A 14,838-nucleotide genomic window follows, 5' to 3' on the forward strand; every position below is an offset into this window, starting at 1 on the left:
TTATGTTTTCTTATGTAAGAAGAAATTAGATTCTTGAAAAGAAAGTTATTGGAAATGTTCTTAATTTCAAGATAGCTCAACCTTGTCTTAAACTCAGGGCAGTGAGAGAAAAAGCTCATGAAAGCAATTGAACATGTTTAATTCACTCACAAACGTCATCTGAAAGTTTCAGTATTGATTATTTTAAACCCAAGAACATGTTTTAGAACAGTAATCTCAGTAAGAAATATGCTAACATGATTACCTTTGCTAGCTAGATAGCTACCTAAAACGGTTGCCTAGCAACAAACATCTTAAGAAGATTTGTAAGAAGATATTTGAGAAGTTCATAAGAAAATCCTTAAATCTTAAGATATTGTTGAAGAATTGCACTTAAGAACTTTCTTAAGAAGCTTCTTAAGTTTTTGCGTAATAAGTGTTTTGTGAATCTGGGCCCTGGTCAGTGTTTCTGTCACGCCCTGGCTCTGGGGACACTGTTATGTTGAGCCAGGGTGTGTAGATCTATGTATTATATTTCTGTGTTGGCCAGAGTGGTTCCCAATCAGAGGCAACGAGTGTCAGCTGTGGCTGGTTGTCTCTGATTGGGAGCCATACTTATAGAGGCTGTTTTCCCACATTAGTTGTGGGATCTTGTTTCTAGGTGGTTTGTGTTAGACCGTGAACTGTCACGTTATCGTTTGTTTATTTTGTCGTAATATCGCTAAATAAAGAGTATGTTTGCCTGCAACGCTGCGCCTTCGTCCTCCTCTGTTCCCGACGAGCGTGACAGAAGATCCCACCAAGACAGGACCAAGCAGCGTGAAGAGGAGAGAGGATGGACCTGGGATCAGTGGAGTAGGAGTCTCGACTGGGCCCAGCCAAGTGAAGAGCAGAGAGGCTGGTCTATGGAGCAATGGATTAAGAGTCTCGACTGGGCCAAGCCAAGTGAAGAGCAGAGTGGTTGGACTTTGGAGCAGTGGGGTGAGAGTCTGGCGAGAACTAGGGAGGCCTGGTCCACGGGGAGGAGAGACACCCAGAATTTTTTTAGGGGGGGGCTCACGACGTGGACGTCGGGGCAGCAGGAGGCCGCGATAGAGCGGTCCAGCGGGTTGACAGAGGAGGCCGCCAGGTTACGGGGGCCACTGGTGTTAAAGGGGAAGGAAAGTGTGGAGGCACGGCGAGAGGTACTGGGGTGTGTTACCAGTCCGGTCCGGCCCGTTCCTGATCCCTGCATAGGGCCAGTGGTGTGTGTCCCCAGTACGGTCCGGCCTGTCCCTGTTCCTCGCATCGAGCCTGTGGTGCGTGTCGTCGGCCCGGCCTGTTCCTGCTCCCCGCACCAAGCCTATGGTGCGCGTCGCCAGCCCGGCCCGGCCTGTTCCTGCTCCCCGCACCAGGCCAATGGTGCGCGTCGCCAGCCCGGCCCGTCCTGTTCCCCGCACCAGGCCAATGGTGCGCGTCGCCAGCCCGGCCCGTTCTGTTCCTGCTCTCCGCACCAGGTCAATGGTGCGCGTCGCCAGCCCGGTCCGGCCCTTTCCTGCTCCCCGCACCAAGCCAATGGTGCGCGTCGCCAGCCCGGTCCGGCCCTTTCCTGCTCCCCGCACCAAGCCAATGGTGCGCGTCGCCAGCCCGGTCCGGCCCGCTCCTGCTCCCCGCACCAAGCCAATGGGGCGCGTCGCCAGCCCGGTCCGGCCCGCTCCTGCTCCCCACACCAAGCCAGTGGTGTGCGTCGTCAGTCCGGCACGTCCCGTGCCTGTTCCACCGGTGCCTGGTCCGGCACAGATCAGATGCTTCACGCCGGAGCTAGAGCAATCCGCTCCACCAGTGTGCAGTCCAGCTCCGGCCAGCGGGGTCAGACCGGACCAGGGGTACTTTGGGGGGTTGGAGAGGGAGCGGGGATCAGGCCCGGAGCCGGATCCGCCGCCTAGGCGGAGTGCCCACCCGGTCCCTCCCCTGTGGTATTTGGTTGACGCGGTCGGAGTCCACGCCTTTAGGGGGGGGGGTACTGTCACGCCCTGGCTCTGGGGACACTGTTATGTTGAGCCAGGGTGTGTAGATCTATGTATTATATTTCTGTGTTGGCCAGAGTGGTTCCCAATCGGAGGCAACGAGTGTCAGCTGTGGCTGGTTGTCTCTGATTGGGAGCCATACTTATAGAGGCTGTTTTCCCTGTCACGTTATCTGTCACGTTATCGTTTGTTTATTTTGTCGTAATATCGCTAAATAAAGAGTATGTTTGCCTGCAACGCTGCGCCTTGGTCCTCCTCTGTTCCCGACGAGCGTGACAGTTTCCCCTGGGACCTTAATTAGGATGGGACAGGTCATAAGTATCAAAGCGCCCCTATGATGTGTTTAGGTAAGAGATTTTGTACCTGATGTTGATGGAGACTGTGTCTGAGAACCATTTTGAGAACCATGCTGTTTTGAAGAAATGTTTGGGGTGTGGTCAATTGTACTAAGGTATGTGTTTACTTTGATTATCAGTGTTTGTTTATTCAAAATTGACAGACAAATAGTCATAGACCTAATGTTCAATGTCCCTGTTTCTTTGTAAAAATACCACTAGATGGCACCCTTGTGTCTAACTGTATAATCTATTGTGCCTCAGGTCCGTTTTTTTAAAATCCATTGTTCTTCATACAGAGGCTACATTAGGCTTGCTTCAGACATATTATAGTGTATTTCTGTAGAATGATCTAATACCACTTGCCAACATCCACAATGAAACATCATGCCATTTGTCCCATGCTTTTTTTCTTTCAATAGTCAAGGAATGCTTTATTGTCACACAATGCATGTAAAGGTGTGCCCACTCTTGATAAGAAAGTAATGCACTCCTCAGCAAGAGGAGGTACAAATAGGTGTGTTTATCCTGTGACTGAGTACTATAGAGCCATTTATCTCAAGGGGCAGTCATATGTGTTATGAAAGGGGATTTGGAATTACACACAGTCCCTTTATCTAAAAGAAACACTCCAGGAGTTAAGTTTCCCTATACTGAAGTGAGTGACTTACTGCACAGGTGTTAGGGGTACATGCTAAATGCACAGCCTCCATGTGAGCTGTAACTAAATAAAAAAAGGCATGTTCATTACATGTCCATGAATTTATTGAAACATGCACATCACTTTGGACCATATTTAATCATTCTTCATGTTAGTTGGCTTTTTTGTGATCAGTTTGTTTTCCCATTGCTGTACATGGCACTCCTCGAAATCCACAGTGGAATGTTTCTGAGCAAAGGTTACTGTGGAAACAGTTGCCAAGCAACAGCATAATAGTGCTCTGTTTTTGATCAGACCACACCTTAGAAATGGAATGCATAAAACTGACTTGTTTCTCCACATTATATATAAATATCCATTGGTCTATTGATAGGGGTAAAATTCAGTTAAAAATAGATTGTTATGATTCCTTACATAAAATAGGCTGCACAGGAAACAGAAAATGTGTTGTATTGTAACTGATAAAAAAACGAGCTCCCTAAGCCAGTGTGAAGTACATACCTGTGTATGGTAGAGCACACCTCCCCTGTGTGCTCCAGAGACCACCAACCCTCCAGCACAGCCTGTGTTCTTTGGGAGAACTGTATGCTGTATAGCTGATCATTCTCTGCTCCCTTGTCAGCGACATCTGCCATGACAGCCTCAGCAACAGGCTAAGCCAGCCAGGCCAATGCAGAGGCCCAGCGGGACTCCCCCGGCCCAGCTAAACCCACTACAGCTGTTACAACCCAGTCAGCTTCATCATAGGCTTGGTTTTCTCAGAGTCCATTTCCCATCCCCAACTCTGTCAGTCTGTTCCAAGTCACTCACAACTCCATCATGCTAGCAGTCATGTTGCCCATGTCTCTTTCTCTCTGAGCTTTATATAACTGACTGGTTTGCAAAACCTGGCCTAGACACACGTTAAGGTCCCGGTTGATTTTCACACAAAGACCATGCTGGTGTCACTGACATGCAATCAAGTCCTAAACCAACAAATTAAACAATCACTTTCAGAACTGCCAATGTGGCAGAGAGCTCATCTCTCGGGTATACTCATTGGTAGACTGTTTTCACAGTCCCTCTTCATGATTCTTAATAAAAAAACGTTACGTGGAATTGTTTTTGAAACTCAATGTGAATAACTGCAGATTACACAGACAGTCTTCTCAAAGTATCTGTTTTCATTTGCAAGGTCTTGACAAATCTCCACAGCTGTATACTGTCTCTGTTGGGTCTGCTCTCTGTCTCTCTCTCTGTCTCTCCCTCAGTACGTGGATACTAACCAACCAGAACCAACAATAGATAGCAAAACAAGAAATACACAATTACACGTTTCAATCAAAAAGTGCATGATTTACATGATCAAAAAGTGCAACAACAGAAAATAAAATGACGAGACTTTGTTGCTACCGCTGTGTTTTACAGTGTAATCCTATGGGCGTGTTTGCTGTTGCTTTTGTACCATGAGGTCTGTGCAGTAGGTACTGTATGTTATTTAAGTTCCTGCTATGTGGGCCCTCAATATGTCACACCCAGCAGAGGGAGATTACCTCTAATGTCCATGGTCCTGCTACTTGTCATTTTTCCCGGGGTGGGTGGTTGGTACAGTATATCTCATATATATGTCTTTGGACACATGAGCTTGTCTTTGTTTCCTAACAGTCCAAGAAAATAGTTGATCTGTACATTTAAGTTTCCTTGAGAATGCCTTTATCATTTGGAGGATGGAGAGGTTTATAAAGTCTAAACCCTCAAGCATCCTCCAGTTCAGAGAGAACGAGGAGAACCTCTAACTGAAACCATGTCCCTTTTACTATGCTCCGGGAGCCAGACTTTGACCCCTTCTGCAACTGGCACCACGACACACGGCTCTTCGACCAGTCCTTCGGGATGCCCCAGATCCCAGACGAGTGGTCCCACTGGCCAGGCACCCACTGGCCCGGCTACATGCGCCCCCCAGGCTCCTCCGTGGATGTAGGCTTCTACTTCCCCTGCCTGATGGGCAAACCCTACGCCTGCACAATGTCCCGCCAGCTCAGATCTGGCCTGTCTGAGAGGAAGCAGACCCATGACTCCTGGAGGATCAGCCTGGACGTCAACCAGTTCGCCTCTGAGGAGCTGGTGGTCAAGGCTAAGGGCGGAGTGATAGAGATTATCGGTGAGTATTCCTTGAATTAGATGATATACATGATTCAGTATTTCTCTCTCAATTCTCATGCAATCAAGATTGATCTTTCTTGTATAATAAAAAAAAGTTGCTTACCTACTGGATAGACAAAGCTAGAAGATATGCTACATTTCTTAGTCAGCCTATAGTTAAGGGTCAATGCCAAATCTTTGTTGGTAAACATTGTATCCCAGAGCAGCTTCAGGAGGGAGTCTTTCAAAATAGCAACCCAATACCCATACAATATACTACAGCCAGGTGCACTCTACAGCATATACTGTAGACGGAACTCAATCTGTGTACTGAGAGTCATACACATACTGTACACACTGAAGATACACTCCTAACCCCAATGTGTCTGTAATATCAACAGGAAAGCATGAGGAGAGAAGAGATGAACACTGCTACGTGTCCAGAAACTTCACCAGGAAGTACACGTGAGTACAAAGCAGAAAATGTCAATAGTTATAAAACTGTAAATCTAAAGTAACATCCCTTGGGTGTTGATTGCAATGATACGTCCCAAATGGCACACTATTCCTTATATGGTGCACAACTTTTGACCAGAGCCCCTTAGACCTTGGTCAAAAGAAGCACACTACAGTATAGAGGGAATAGGGTGCAATTTGGGATGCCGATTTGGACAATAATAACTTCTGCCACATGAGAGTACTCTCCTCTGATACAAACTTATTCTGTCTTCTGGCTGAGAAGGTGACCTCCTCTCTTTCTCCAGAGGGTGTGCTCAATGTCGAGGCCCCACTGCCCATGCCAGCCATCCAGGAAGGAGGCCACTCCATGGCCATCAGCAAGAGGTAAACTCCTCATGAGTAAGCTTCCAACATTGTGTAATTTTGCAGGCACCAGTTCTGAAGTGCAATTCATGGATAATACTTGACATCTTCTTCAGTGGCTTGTATTTTATACCTTAAATTGCATTGTTAGTGTCACTTCTTGTAGTCACTGTCAATCAACTCGTTGAATGTACTGCCTGTTTCTGCAAAATTGCATTTTTATATATTTTATTGGTCCTGTAGCGCCAACCCTTTCTCTATTCCCTCTAGTGGTTGACTTTGAAAAACTGACAGGAGAACTGACAGACATCTAATATGTTATTTTTAATTAACAGGGATGATGTTTGTGACTAGCGACTAATAGCTAACAACCAATCATAGCAAGAAGAGTCAAGCGTACAGATCATCTGCAGTAGATATTGGTCAACTGGACAGAAGCACTCACAGACTATTAGTAACATTTCAACTAACTATCTACTAACCCTAACCTTAACATTTATCCTAACCCTAAACTTAACCCTTACGCTAGCCCTAACCCTTACCCGAACCCTTATTCTAAACCTTACCCCAACCCTAACTGTAACCTTAGAAACAGTTGCTTATAAACAGATAGTCAGTTGCTTATCAAAAGATAGTTCATTGATAGCATGACCATCTGTAGATCATCTACAGATAGACTATCCAAATAAAGTGTGAGACCCTTTTTATTATATACTGTAACTGACCATGTCTGTACACTTGATGCTGTATGCAAGTGAGTTGGGAGATACGTTTCCACCTGGAAATCAGTATTTCTGCAGTCTCATGTTTCAATCTTCTGATTTCAAATCGAAATACTGTACAGTGCTTTTTAAAATGTATTTTCAATGTAGTGGACATTTCCAGTGAATTATAGGAAGAGGAGTGGCTAAGGATAGTTCTCTGTGCGGTTGGACTTATGGGAGGTTTCTTAAAACCTTCCGCTGAACATTCTGGTTCTTTTGATACAGTGCCTTGCCAACCCTGCAAGATGTGGTTATGTGTATACCAACATGGAACTATGAAGCTACTTTGTTTTGGTACTCCTAACTTACATAATACTTGTGTACTCGTAACTTTGGAACTCGTAACTTACTGTATGTAAAAGATGCCGGAAGACAAGTAGATGCATTAGATCACCATGCATTTTGTTATTCATGATCACCCCCAAACCCCCCCCCCCCCCCCCCCCAGTGGATCTCCAGAAATATCATCCTATTAAAAAGCTAGTAGTACTGTAGAAGCTGAGTACACAGACAGTTCTAATAATAGTACTCTCTTCCTGCAGCCTGTGAGTAGACACTGAGTAGAATGGGTACATCAATGTGACAGCCCACCACAGAGACTCAGCTACTGTGTAGTCAGTGCATCAGAGATCAACATACTCTTGCATAACAAGCAAAAAACTCTGAGCCAAATTTAGCACACCATCTCCCTCTGTCCCGGCTAAGTTATGATAGTCATTTACACTATAAAGAAATCCTTTGTAGCACAGCAGGCTTGCTTCAGATTCCACTGTGGACATAGCAGGCAAATTATGTAATAATTATAACATTACTGTAAGAATAGAATACAATAGCACTGGGCCTACCCGAGTGGTGCAGTGGTCTAAGGCACTTCATCGCAGTGCTAGAGGCGTCACTACAGACCCGGGTTCGATCCCGGGCTGTATCGTGATGGGGAGTCCCATAGGGGACTTTACTTGGCTCATCGCGCTCTAGCGACTCCTTGTGGCGGGCCGGGCGCCTGCAGGCTGACCTCGGTTGTCAGTTGAACAGTGTTTCCTCTGACACATTGGTGTGGCTGGCTTCTGGGTTAAGCAGGCAGGTGTTAAGAAGCGCGGTTTGGCGGGTCATGTTTCGGAGGACGCATGACTCGACCTTCGCCTCCCGAGCCCGTTGGGGAGTTGCAGCGATGAGATAAGATTGAAATTGGGGAGAAAAATAAAAAAGAATACAATAGCATGATTCATTCTGTCAAAGACTGTTAACACATGTAGTGCATGGTTCAGATCGTGCCCATGAGATTTCCTCTCTATATACACACAACTGTTTGTCAGGGATGAATGAAAACACAAACATGTATTGTCTTGAATTAAGTTTATATATGGCTTGGTTATTACTGTAGCTTTGGTATTTTTTCAGGTAATGAATCATACATTATTTTCCTTTATTATCTGTCAACACCTTTAGCAGGCCTGCCTTTGAAACTAAACTCCAAACTAGATGTGGTCCTCTTCCTGCTCAATTGGTAGAGCATGGTGCTTGTAACGCCAGGGTAGTGGGTTCGATCCCCGCGACCACCCATATGTAACAATGTATGCACACATGACTGTAAGTCGCTTTGGATAAAAGCGTCTGCTAAATGGCATATTATATATTATTATAGATGGTCGAGAAGTTTATTGTTGTCAGCACCATTTCACCAGGACAAATCCCACCAGAAATCCCTGGTACATGTAAATGTACTTGGCGAATAAAGGTGATTCTGATTGGTTGGTCTGGAAAATCTACCAATTGAAACAGATTACACATATTTCTTCTTCAATTTGATCTGATCATTCATCAAAGAAACATAGAGAGGTCGAACAAGTACTTGATTCACGTTTGTAAATCAGAGAGTTGGAGTCTGTGAGTGATGCAATTTCATCAGTGTCTCATTTGACAACAGTACTGTAGACCTCCGGTTGGTCGCCCATCATACATTTACATTTTAGTCATTTAACAGATGCTCTTATCCAGAGCGACTTACAGTTTTAGTGAGTGCAAACATTTTTCAAAGGGCCATCCAGTGTCCACCTATGGAGCTTCCACTCCTGTCCTGTGTTTCCAGCCCTTTAACAACCCCCCTGTGAGTTTGATGAAAGAAAACAGCTCTACAACATCTCAATGGGCTCAATATCAGACACACAAAACAGGGAGGGGTCTGAGAGCCTTTTAGCTCGGATATTGGCTAGCAATGTTTTAACTCCGGCTTGAGGCTGTCAGTGGGCTGCTTTAAAACCCCAGACCTTGTTACTACACTTTGACCAGAGGAAGAACACTGACCTTACATCCTCTTAAAGGTTTATAATTACGTTATTGGTTATTTAATCATTTGTAAATGCAATATAAACCCTTTAAAGTGTTACCATGTGAATAGAGACGATAGAATAGGTTTGACATGATTTATCAGTGATTTATACATAGAGAGAACGTATCTGGTTAACTTGATTATACTGTAGTATCGTAGTTGACTGCTGTCTAGTTTATGTTGCCACAATCCAGGAAACCATCAGATGCTCAGAAGGTCAGAAAAAAAGACCAATGTCAGCAGATAAATCATTTTGCAACAATGTGTTTCCTTGACGATTTTGTCATTGCTTCATAGATACTTTCGCAATCTATTGTACACTGTATGAATGTTGGTCTTGTCATCCTTGGCACAGATAATGTAGTGCACTACAACACAGCATGGGGGACAGGTTGGTGCTGCTGAATTCTAATGCTTCCTCTGCTGCTTGAGCTTTCATATTTTTTTGCAGGATGCTATAGGTGTCTGAGCAGTGCAGCAAGGAACAGGGGCTAATAACGGGAGGCTTATTATAGCCCTAGCAACAGGAACGGGATTGGTGGCTGCGCAGGGTAAGCCTATCAGCTATTGGCTGGCAAGGGAGATCGTTCCAAGCACAGAAATTCATCTCATGAAAGCTTCAGTACAGCAGGCTACAGCAAGAGACTGCAGTCTAGGGTTGGGGGATCCAACAGCATGCCACTTCAGTTTATCAGTCAGTGTGGGGTTCTGTTTCCATATTGGAATAAACAGATCCACGTGAATAATTTGTGTGTGTGTGTGTGTGTGTGTGTGTGTGTGTGTGTGTGTGTGAAACTACTGTCGGGGAATGGCAGATAGCATTGGCTTATAGCATCCACATGACAGAGATTTATTGTCCAACAAGCTTATCAGTTTCTTTCAAATGATATGAATGAAATTGAGGTTTTGAGTAAGAATACTATATTTCACCCATAGGAAGAGAGTACAGTATATGTGGTCTCTATTGTTATTTACATTTAAGTCATTTAGCAGACTCTCTTATCCAGAGCGATTTACAAATTGTTATAGCCTAGAAGTATGCTTTGATCCATATGGTGATTTTGTAGATGATGATGTGCAAAGCACCTTATCTCGCTCTCTGTCTCTCTCTCTCACTCTTTCTCTCATACACACGCACATGCACATACAGTGGGGAAAAAAAGTATTTAGTCAGCCACCAATTGTGCAAGTTCTCCCACTTAAAAAGATGAGAGAGGCCTGTAATTTTCATCATACGTACACGTCAACTATGACAGACAAATTAAGGAAAAAAAATCCAGAAAATCACATTGTAGGATTTTTAATGAATTTATTTGCAAATTATGGTGGAAAATTAGTATTTGGTCACCTACAAACAAGCAAGATTTATGGCTCTCACAGACCTGTAACTTCTTCTTTAAGAGGCTCCTCTGTCCTCCACTCGTTACCTGTATTAATGGCACCTGTTTGAACTTGTTATCATTATAAAAGACACCTGTCCACAACCTCAAACAGTCACACTCCAAACCCCACTATGGCCAAGACCAAAGAGCTGTCAAAGGACACCAGAAACAAAATTGTAGACCTGCACCAGGCTGGGAAGACTGAATCTGCAATAGGTAAGCAGCTTGGTTTGAAGAAATCAACTGTGGGAGCAATTATTAGGAAATGGAAGACATACAAGACCACTGATAATCTCCCTCGATCTGGGGCTCCACGCAAGATCTCACCCCGTGGGGTCAAAATGATCACAAGAACGGTGAGCAAAAATCCCAGAACCACACGGGGGGACCTAGTGAATGACCTGCAGAGAGCTGGGACCAAAGTAACAAAGCCTACCATCAGTAACACACTACGCCGCCAGGGACTCAAATCCTGCAGTGCCAGACGTGTCCCCCTGCTTAAGCCAGTAAATAATAATATAATAATAATAATAATAATAATAATAATATGCCATTTAGCAGACGCTTTTATCCAAAGCGACTTACAGTCATGTGTGCATACATTTTTTGTGTATGGGTGGTCCCGGGGATCGAACCCACTACCTTGGCGTTACAAGCGCCGTGCTCTACCAGCTGAGCTACAGAGGACCATGTCATATGGTCAGATGAAACCAAAATATAACTTTTTGGTAAAAACTCAACTCGTCGTGTTTGGAGGACAAAGAATGCTGAGTTGCATCCAAAGAACACCATACCTACTGCGAAGCATGGGGGTGGAAACATCATGCTTTGGGGCTGTTTTTCTGCAAAGTGACCAGGACGACTGATCCGTGTAAAGGAAAGAATGAATGGGGCCATGTATCATGAGATTTTGAGTGAAAACCTCCTTCCATCAGCAAGGGCATTGAAGGTGAAACGTGGCTGGGTCTTTCAGCATGACAGTGATCCCAAACACACCGCCCGGGCAACGAAGGAGTGGCTTCGTAAGAAGCATTTCAAGGTCCTGGAGTGGCCTAGCCAGTCTCCAGATCTCAACCCCATAGAAAATCTTTGGAGGGAGTTGAAAGTCCGTGTTGCCCAGCGACAGCCCCAAAACATCACTGCTCTAGATGAGATCTGCATGGAGGAATGGGCCAAAATACCAGCAACAGTGTGTGAAAACCTTGTGAAGACTTACAGAAAACGTTTGACCTGTGTCATTGCCAACAAAGGGTATATAACAAAGTATTGAGAAACTTTTGTTATTGACCAAATACTAATTTTCCACCATAATTTGCAAATAAATTCATTAAAAATCCTACAATGTGATTTTCTGGAATTTTTTTCTCATTTTGTCTGTCATAGTTGACGTGTACCTATGATGAAAATTACAGGCCTCTCTCATCTTTTTAAGTGGGAGAACTTGCACAATTGGTGGCTGACTAAATTCTTTTTTTCCCCACTGTATACACAGTTTCCACAGATACCTACAACATGTTTGAACTATGACCTCTGACCCAGCATCTCTGACCCAGGACATGAACAGCACATGAGTGTTTCAAATGAGAGCACAGTGTCCCAAATGGCTTTCTTTGTCACACTGTCCAATGGTGCACTACACTCATTTTTTAAATGTCTATGGTGCACTACACTCTTCCTTTTTTAAATGTCTATGAGTAAAATACTGGAAACATTGTAGCACTGAGTAAAATACTGGAGAGGACAGGAAACATTGTAGCATTGAGTTTATAGGATGAAGTATAGTGAATGAGCTGGTAGTTCAGAATGACAATAATAGATATATACTGTAATAAATCATCTACTGTATATACTAACAAACAAATAGCTTGAATGAGCAACAGATGGCAACAAAATGTCCTAAAAACATACTGTACGTGATTCATTAAACCCATTTTTATCCTAAATTGTAATGGTAATCGATTTGTTGATAAGATTATGCGCCTTCAGTCTAAATTTTTTATGTTGTATAACCATGGTGCCAACCCTTTACTTGATTCAATTTAAGTTGAATTCCATTTCAGAGCAAAGAGAGCATACATGTTACAGTAGTGTTCTACATAGACTCACAGACACAAGGATCTGTGTCAAACAAATTGAAAATTAAATAAATAAACACAAACAAAACAGCCCAAAAAAACGAAATAAAATCAAGCATTACTGTATATCAAAACAATGAATGAACTGTTCTTAATGAATGAACCATCCCTTCTGATATGTGTCCAAAAAACAAAACAAAACAAATGATAAAAGAGTTTAAAGTTTATTTCAGATGCAAAGTCATCTGAATCGTTCACTCTCGCTACCTACGTTGACATACAGATGGAAAAAGTAACATACAGTGGCCTTGTGTCTCAGAAGGGACTATGTATATTAATGAAGGACCAGGTTTAATTACATGTGTTAACTGTACTTACTAAATGACATGTGTTAACTGCTCTTAGATTAGCATGGCAAAAATGTAACGTATAACAGTGTCTCTCTGGTGATGGCACTAGATGAATGGCAAAAAGTAACGCCCTATGCTTAAGAATATACATATCTAAATCTGACACACCTCAAGATTTGCCAGGGCAAGTGATAATATCTGAGACCCCAAAATACAATTTGCTAAGTTTTAGCCCATTACGATCAAGATAATACATCTAATAAAATCTAGAAAGCATTGCAGCAAGATGGAGAACAACATCCTCAGCAATATATATTTGCATACATGGTTAGCTCAGAGGATGTGAGATGTACAGAGTGGGTTAAAGTGGCGTCCCAAATGGTAGAGTGGCGTCCCAAATGGCAGAGTGGCGTCCCAAATGGCAGAGTGGCGTCCCAAGTGGCAGAGTGGCGTCCCAAATGGCAGAGTGGCGTCCCAAGTGGCAGAGTGGCGTCCCAAATGGCAGAGTGGCGTCCCAAGTGGCAGAGTGGCGTCCCAAATGGCAGAGTGGCGTCCCAAATGGCAGAGTGGCGTCCCAAATGGCAGAGTGGCGTCCCAAGTGGCAGAGTGGCGTCCCAAATGGCAGAGTGGCGTCCCAAATGCCACCCTATTACCTATAGTGCATTACTTTTGACCAAGGCCCATAGGGCTCTGGTCAAAGGTAGTGCACTATATAGGGAATAGGGTGGCATTTGGGACGCTGTTAAAGTCCTAGATCATTTAGATCCATTATTTTGTCCTCGTGGGAATCATTCAGTTGGGACATTCAGCCCTCTGTGGTAAATGATGTTAACAATGACAAATTACTCTCCCTGTTTACTTCAACCTGAAGTCCTAATCGCCAGCTATTATTTGACTACCATTTGCATTATATTGCATGAGCAGACATGTCATACAAGTTTGTGTAGATCTAAAAGCACAAGTGGGTTTTTACTATAGTTATGATTCTCTTTTTGCATACATGGTTATGGAGGATGCCTATGGAGGACGCTGAATCAACTATTTCAAGTGGCAAAGGAGGCACACACAATAATAGAATATTAGCAGCACACAACAAGAGGTTACAACATTCTATCTTAAAAACTTTTCTTTAAAAAGCAAAAGTTGACTTATTAGTGACATCACAACAATACACTCGACCACCGTGGAAATGGTGCATTTACCATTTTGTCATATTATCTTTTTATTATCATAGTTATCTCGTTTCTTGTGCAACTCCTACATAATAACTCACATTCAAGATATTTGTCACTCAGGAACAGCTAAAAGGTACAAAAACAAACAAAAAAAATTATACTGTCAGAAATAAATTGTGGTCCATGTTGTGAATTCATAACAGAAACACTGATTCTGAAAACTTCACCATTGTTCAAACTGGTTAATAACATGACAAAAGAAGTACTCAAATATAGTTCAAAGAACAAAGTATTTGTTTTACAATGCCATTATTATAATTTAATGTGACAAAGCCATTATTATAATTTAACATGACAAACACCAGCAGGTAAGATTTAGCAATCACTGGTGTGTATTTCCCCAAATTTTTTCTTCCATTAACAAATTAAATATACATATTGCATGCCACTATAGCAATGCTCATAACGTTAACATTTTTTTTTTACGATTACCATTTTGGTATAGCAAATATAAACAAAATAAGAATAAGTTATAAATAAGAAATAATCAGACAAAGCCTATGTTTTCTCAATCATATGAATACTTAACACCCACAGTATAAGTTAATAAAGTCAAGCTACTGTATGTTTCAATACATCACAAGCATGCACAATATTGAATAATCGATATTATTGTAGTAATCATCTTACACTGAAGAAACAGTATAGTAGGCAAGTGCATTTAATAAAACAAACACAGAAGTAAACCACAAACTCTGAAGCTGCTTTAAGATAATTTCTCTGTTTTAAACAAAGTCTCTGCCTTTAGATAGCTTAACCTCCAATAGAGTCTCTGCCTTTAG

The 14,838-nt window shown here is 43.0% G+C and overlaps 1 protein-coding gene across 1 annotated transcript; it reads left to right on the forward strand.

Annotated features, from left to right (window-relative positions):
- Positions 1 to 4,778: 4,778 nt before the first annotated feature.
- On the forward strand, positions 4,779 to 5,949 carry LOC311101944 (heat shock protein beta-1-like; the record flags this gene model as incomplete). Its single annotated transcript, XM_084143185.1, has 3 exons — positions 4,779 to 5,121; positions 5,504 to 5,567; positions 5,799 to 5,949. The coding sequence occupies 3 exons, from the start codon at positions 4,779 to 4,781 to the stop codon at positions 5,947 to 5,949; spliced, it is 558 nt and encodes a 185-aa protein (XP_083999311.1).
- Positions 5,950 to 14,838: the final 8,889 nt, after the last annotated feature.

Source organism: Coregonus lavaretus (assembly GCF_964263955.1).
Source record: "Coregonus lavaretus genome assembly, chromosome: 26".
NCBI classification, from domain to species: domain Eukaryota; kingdom Metazoa; phylum Chordata; class Actinopteri; order Salmoniformes; family Salmonidae; genus Coregonus; species Coregonus lavaretus.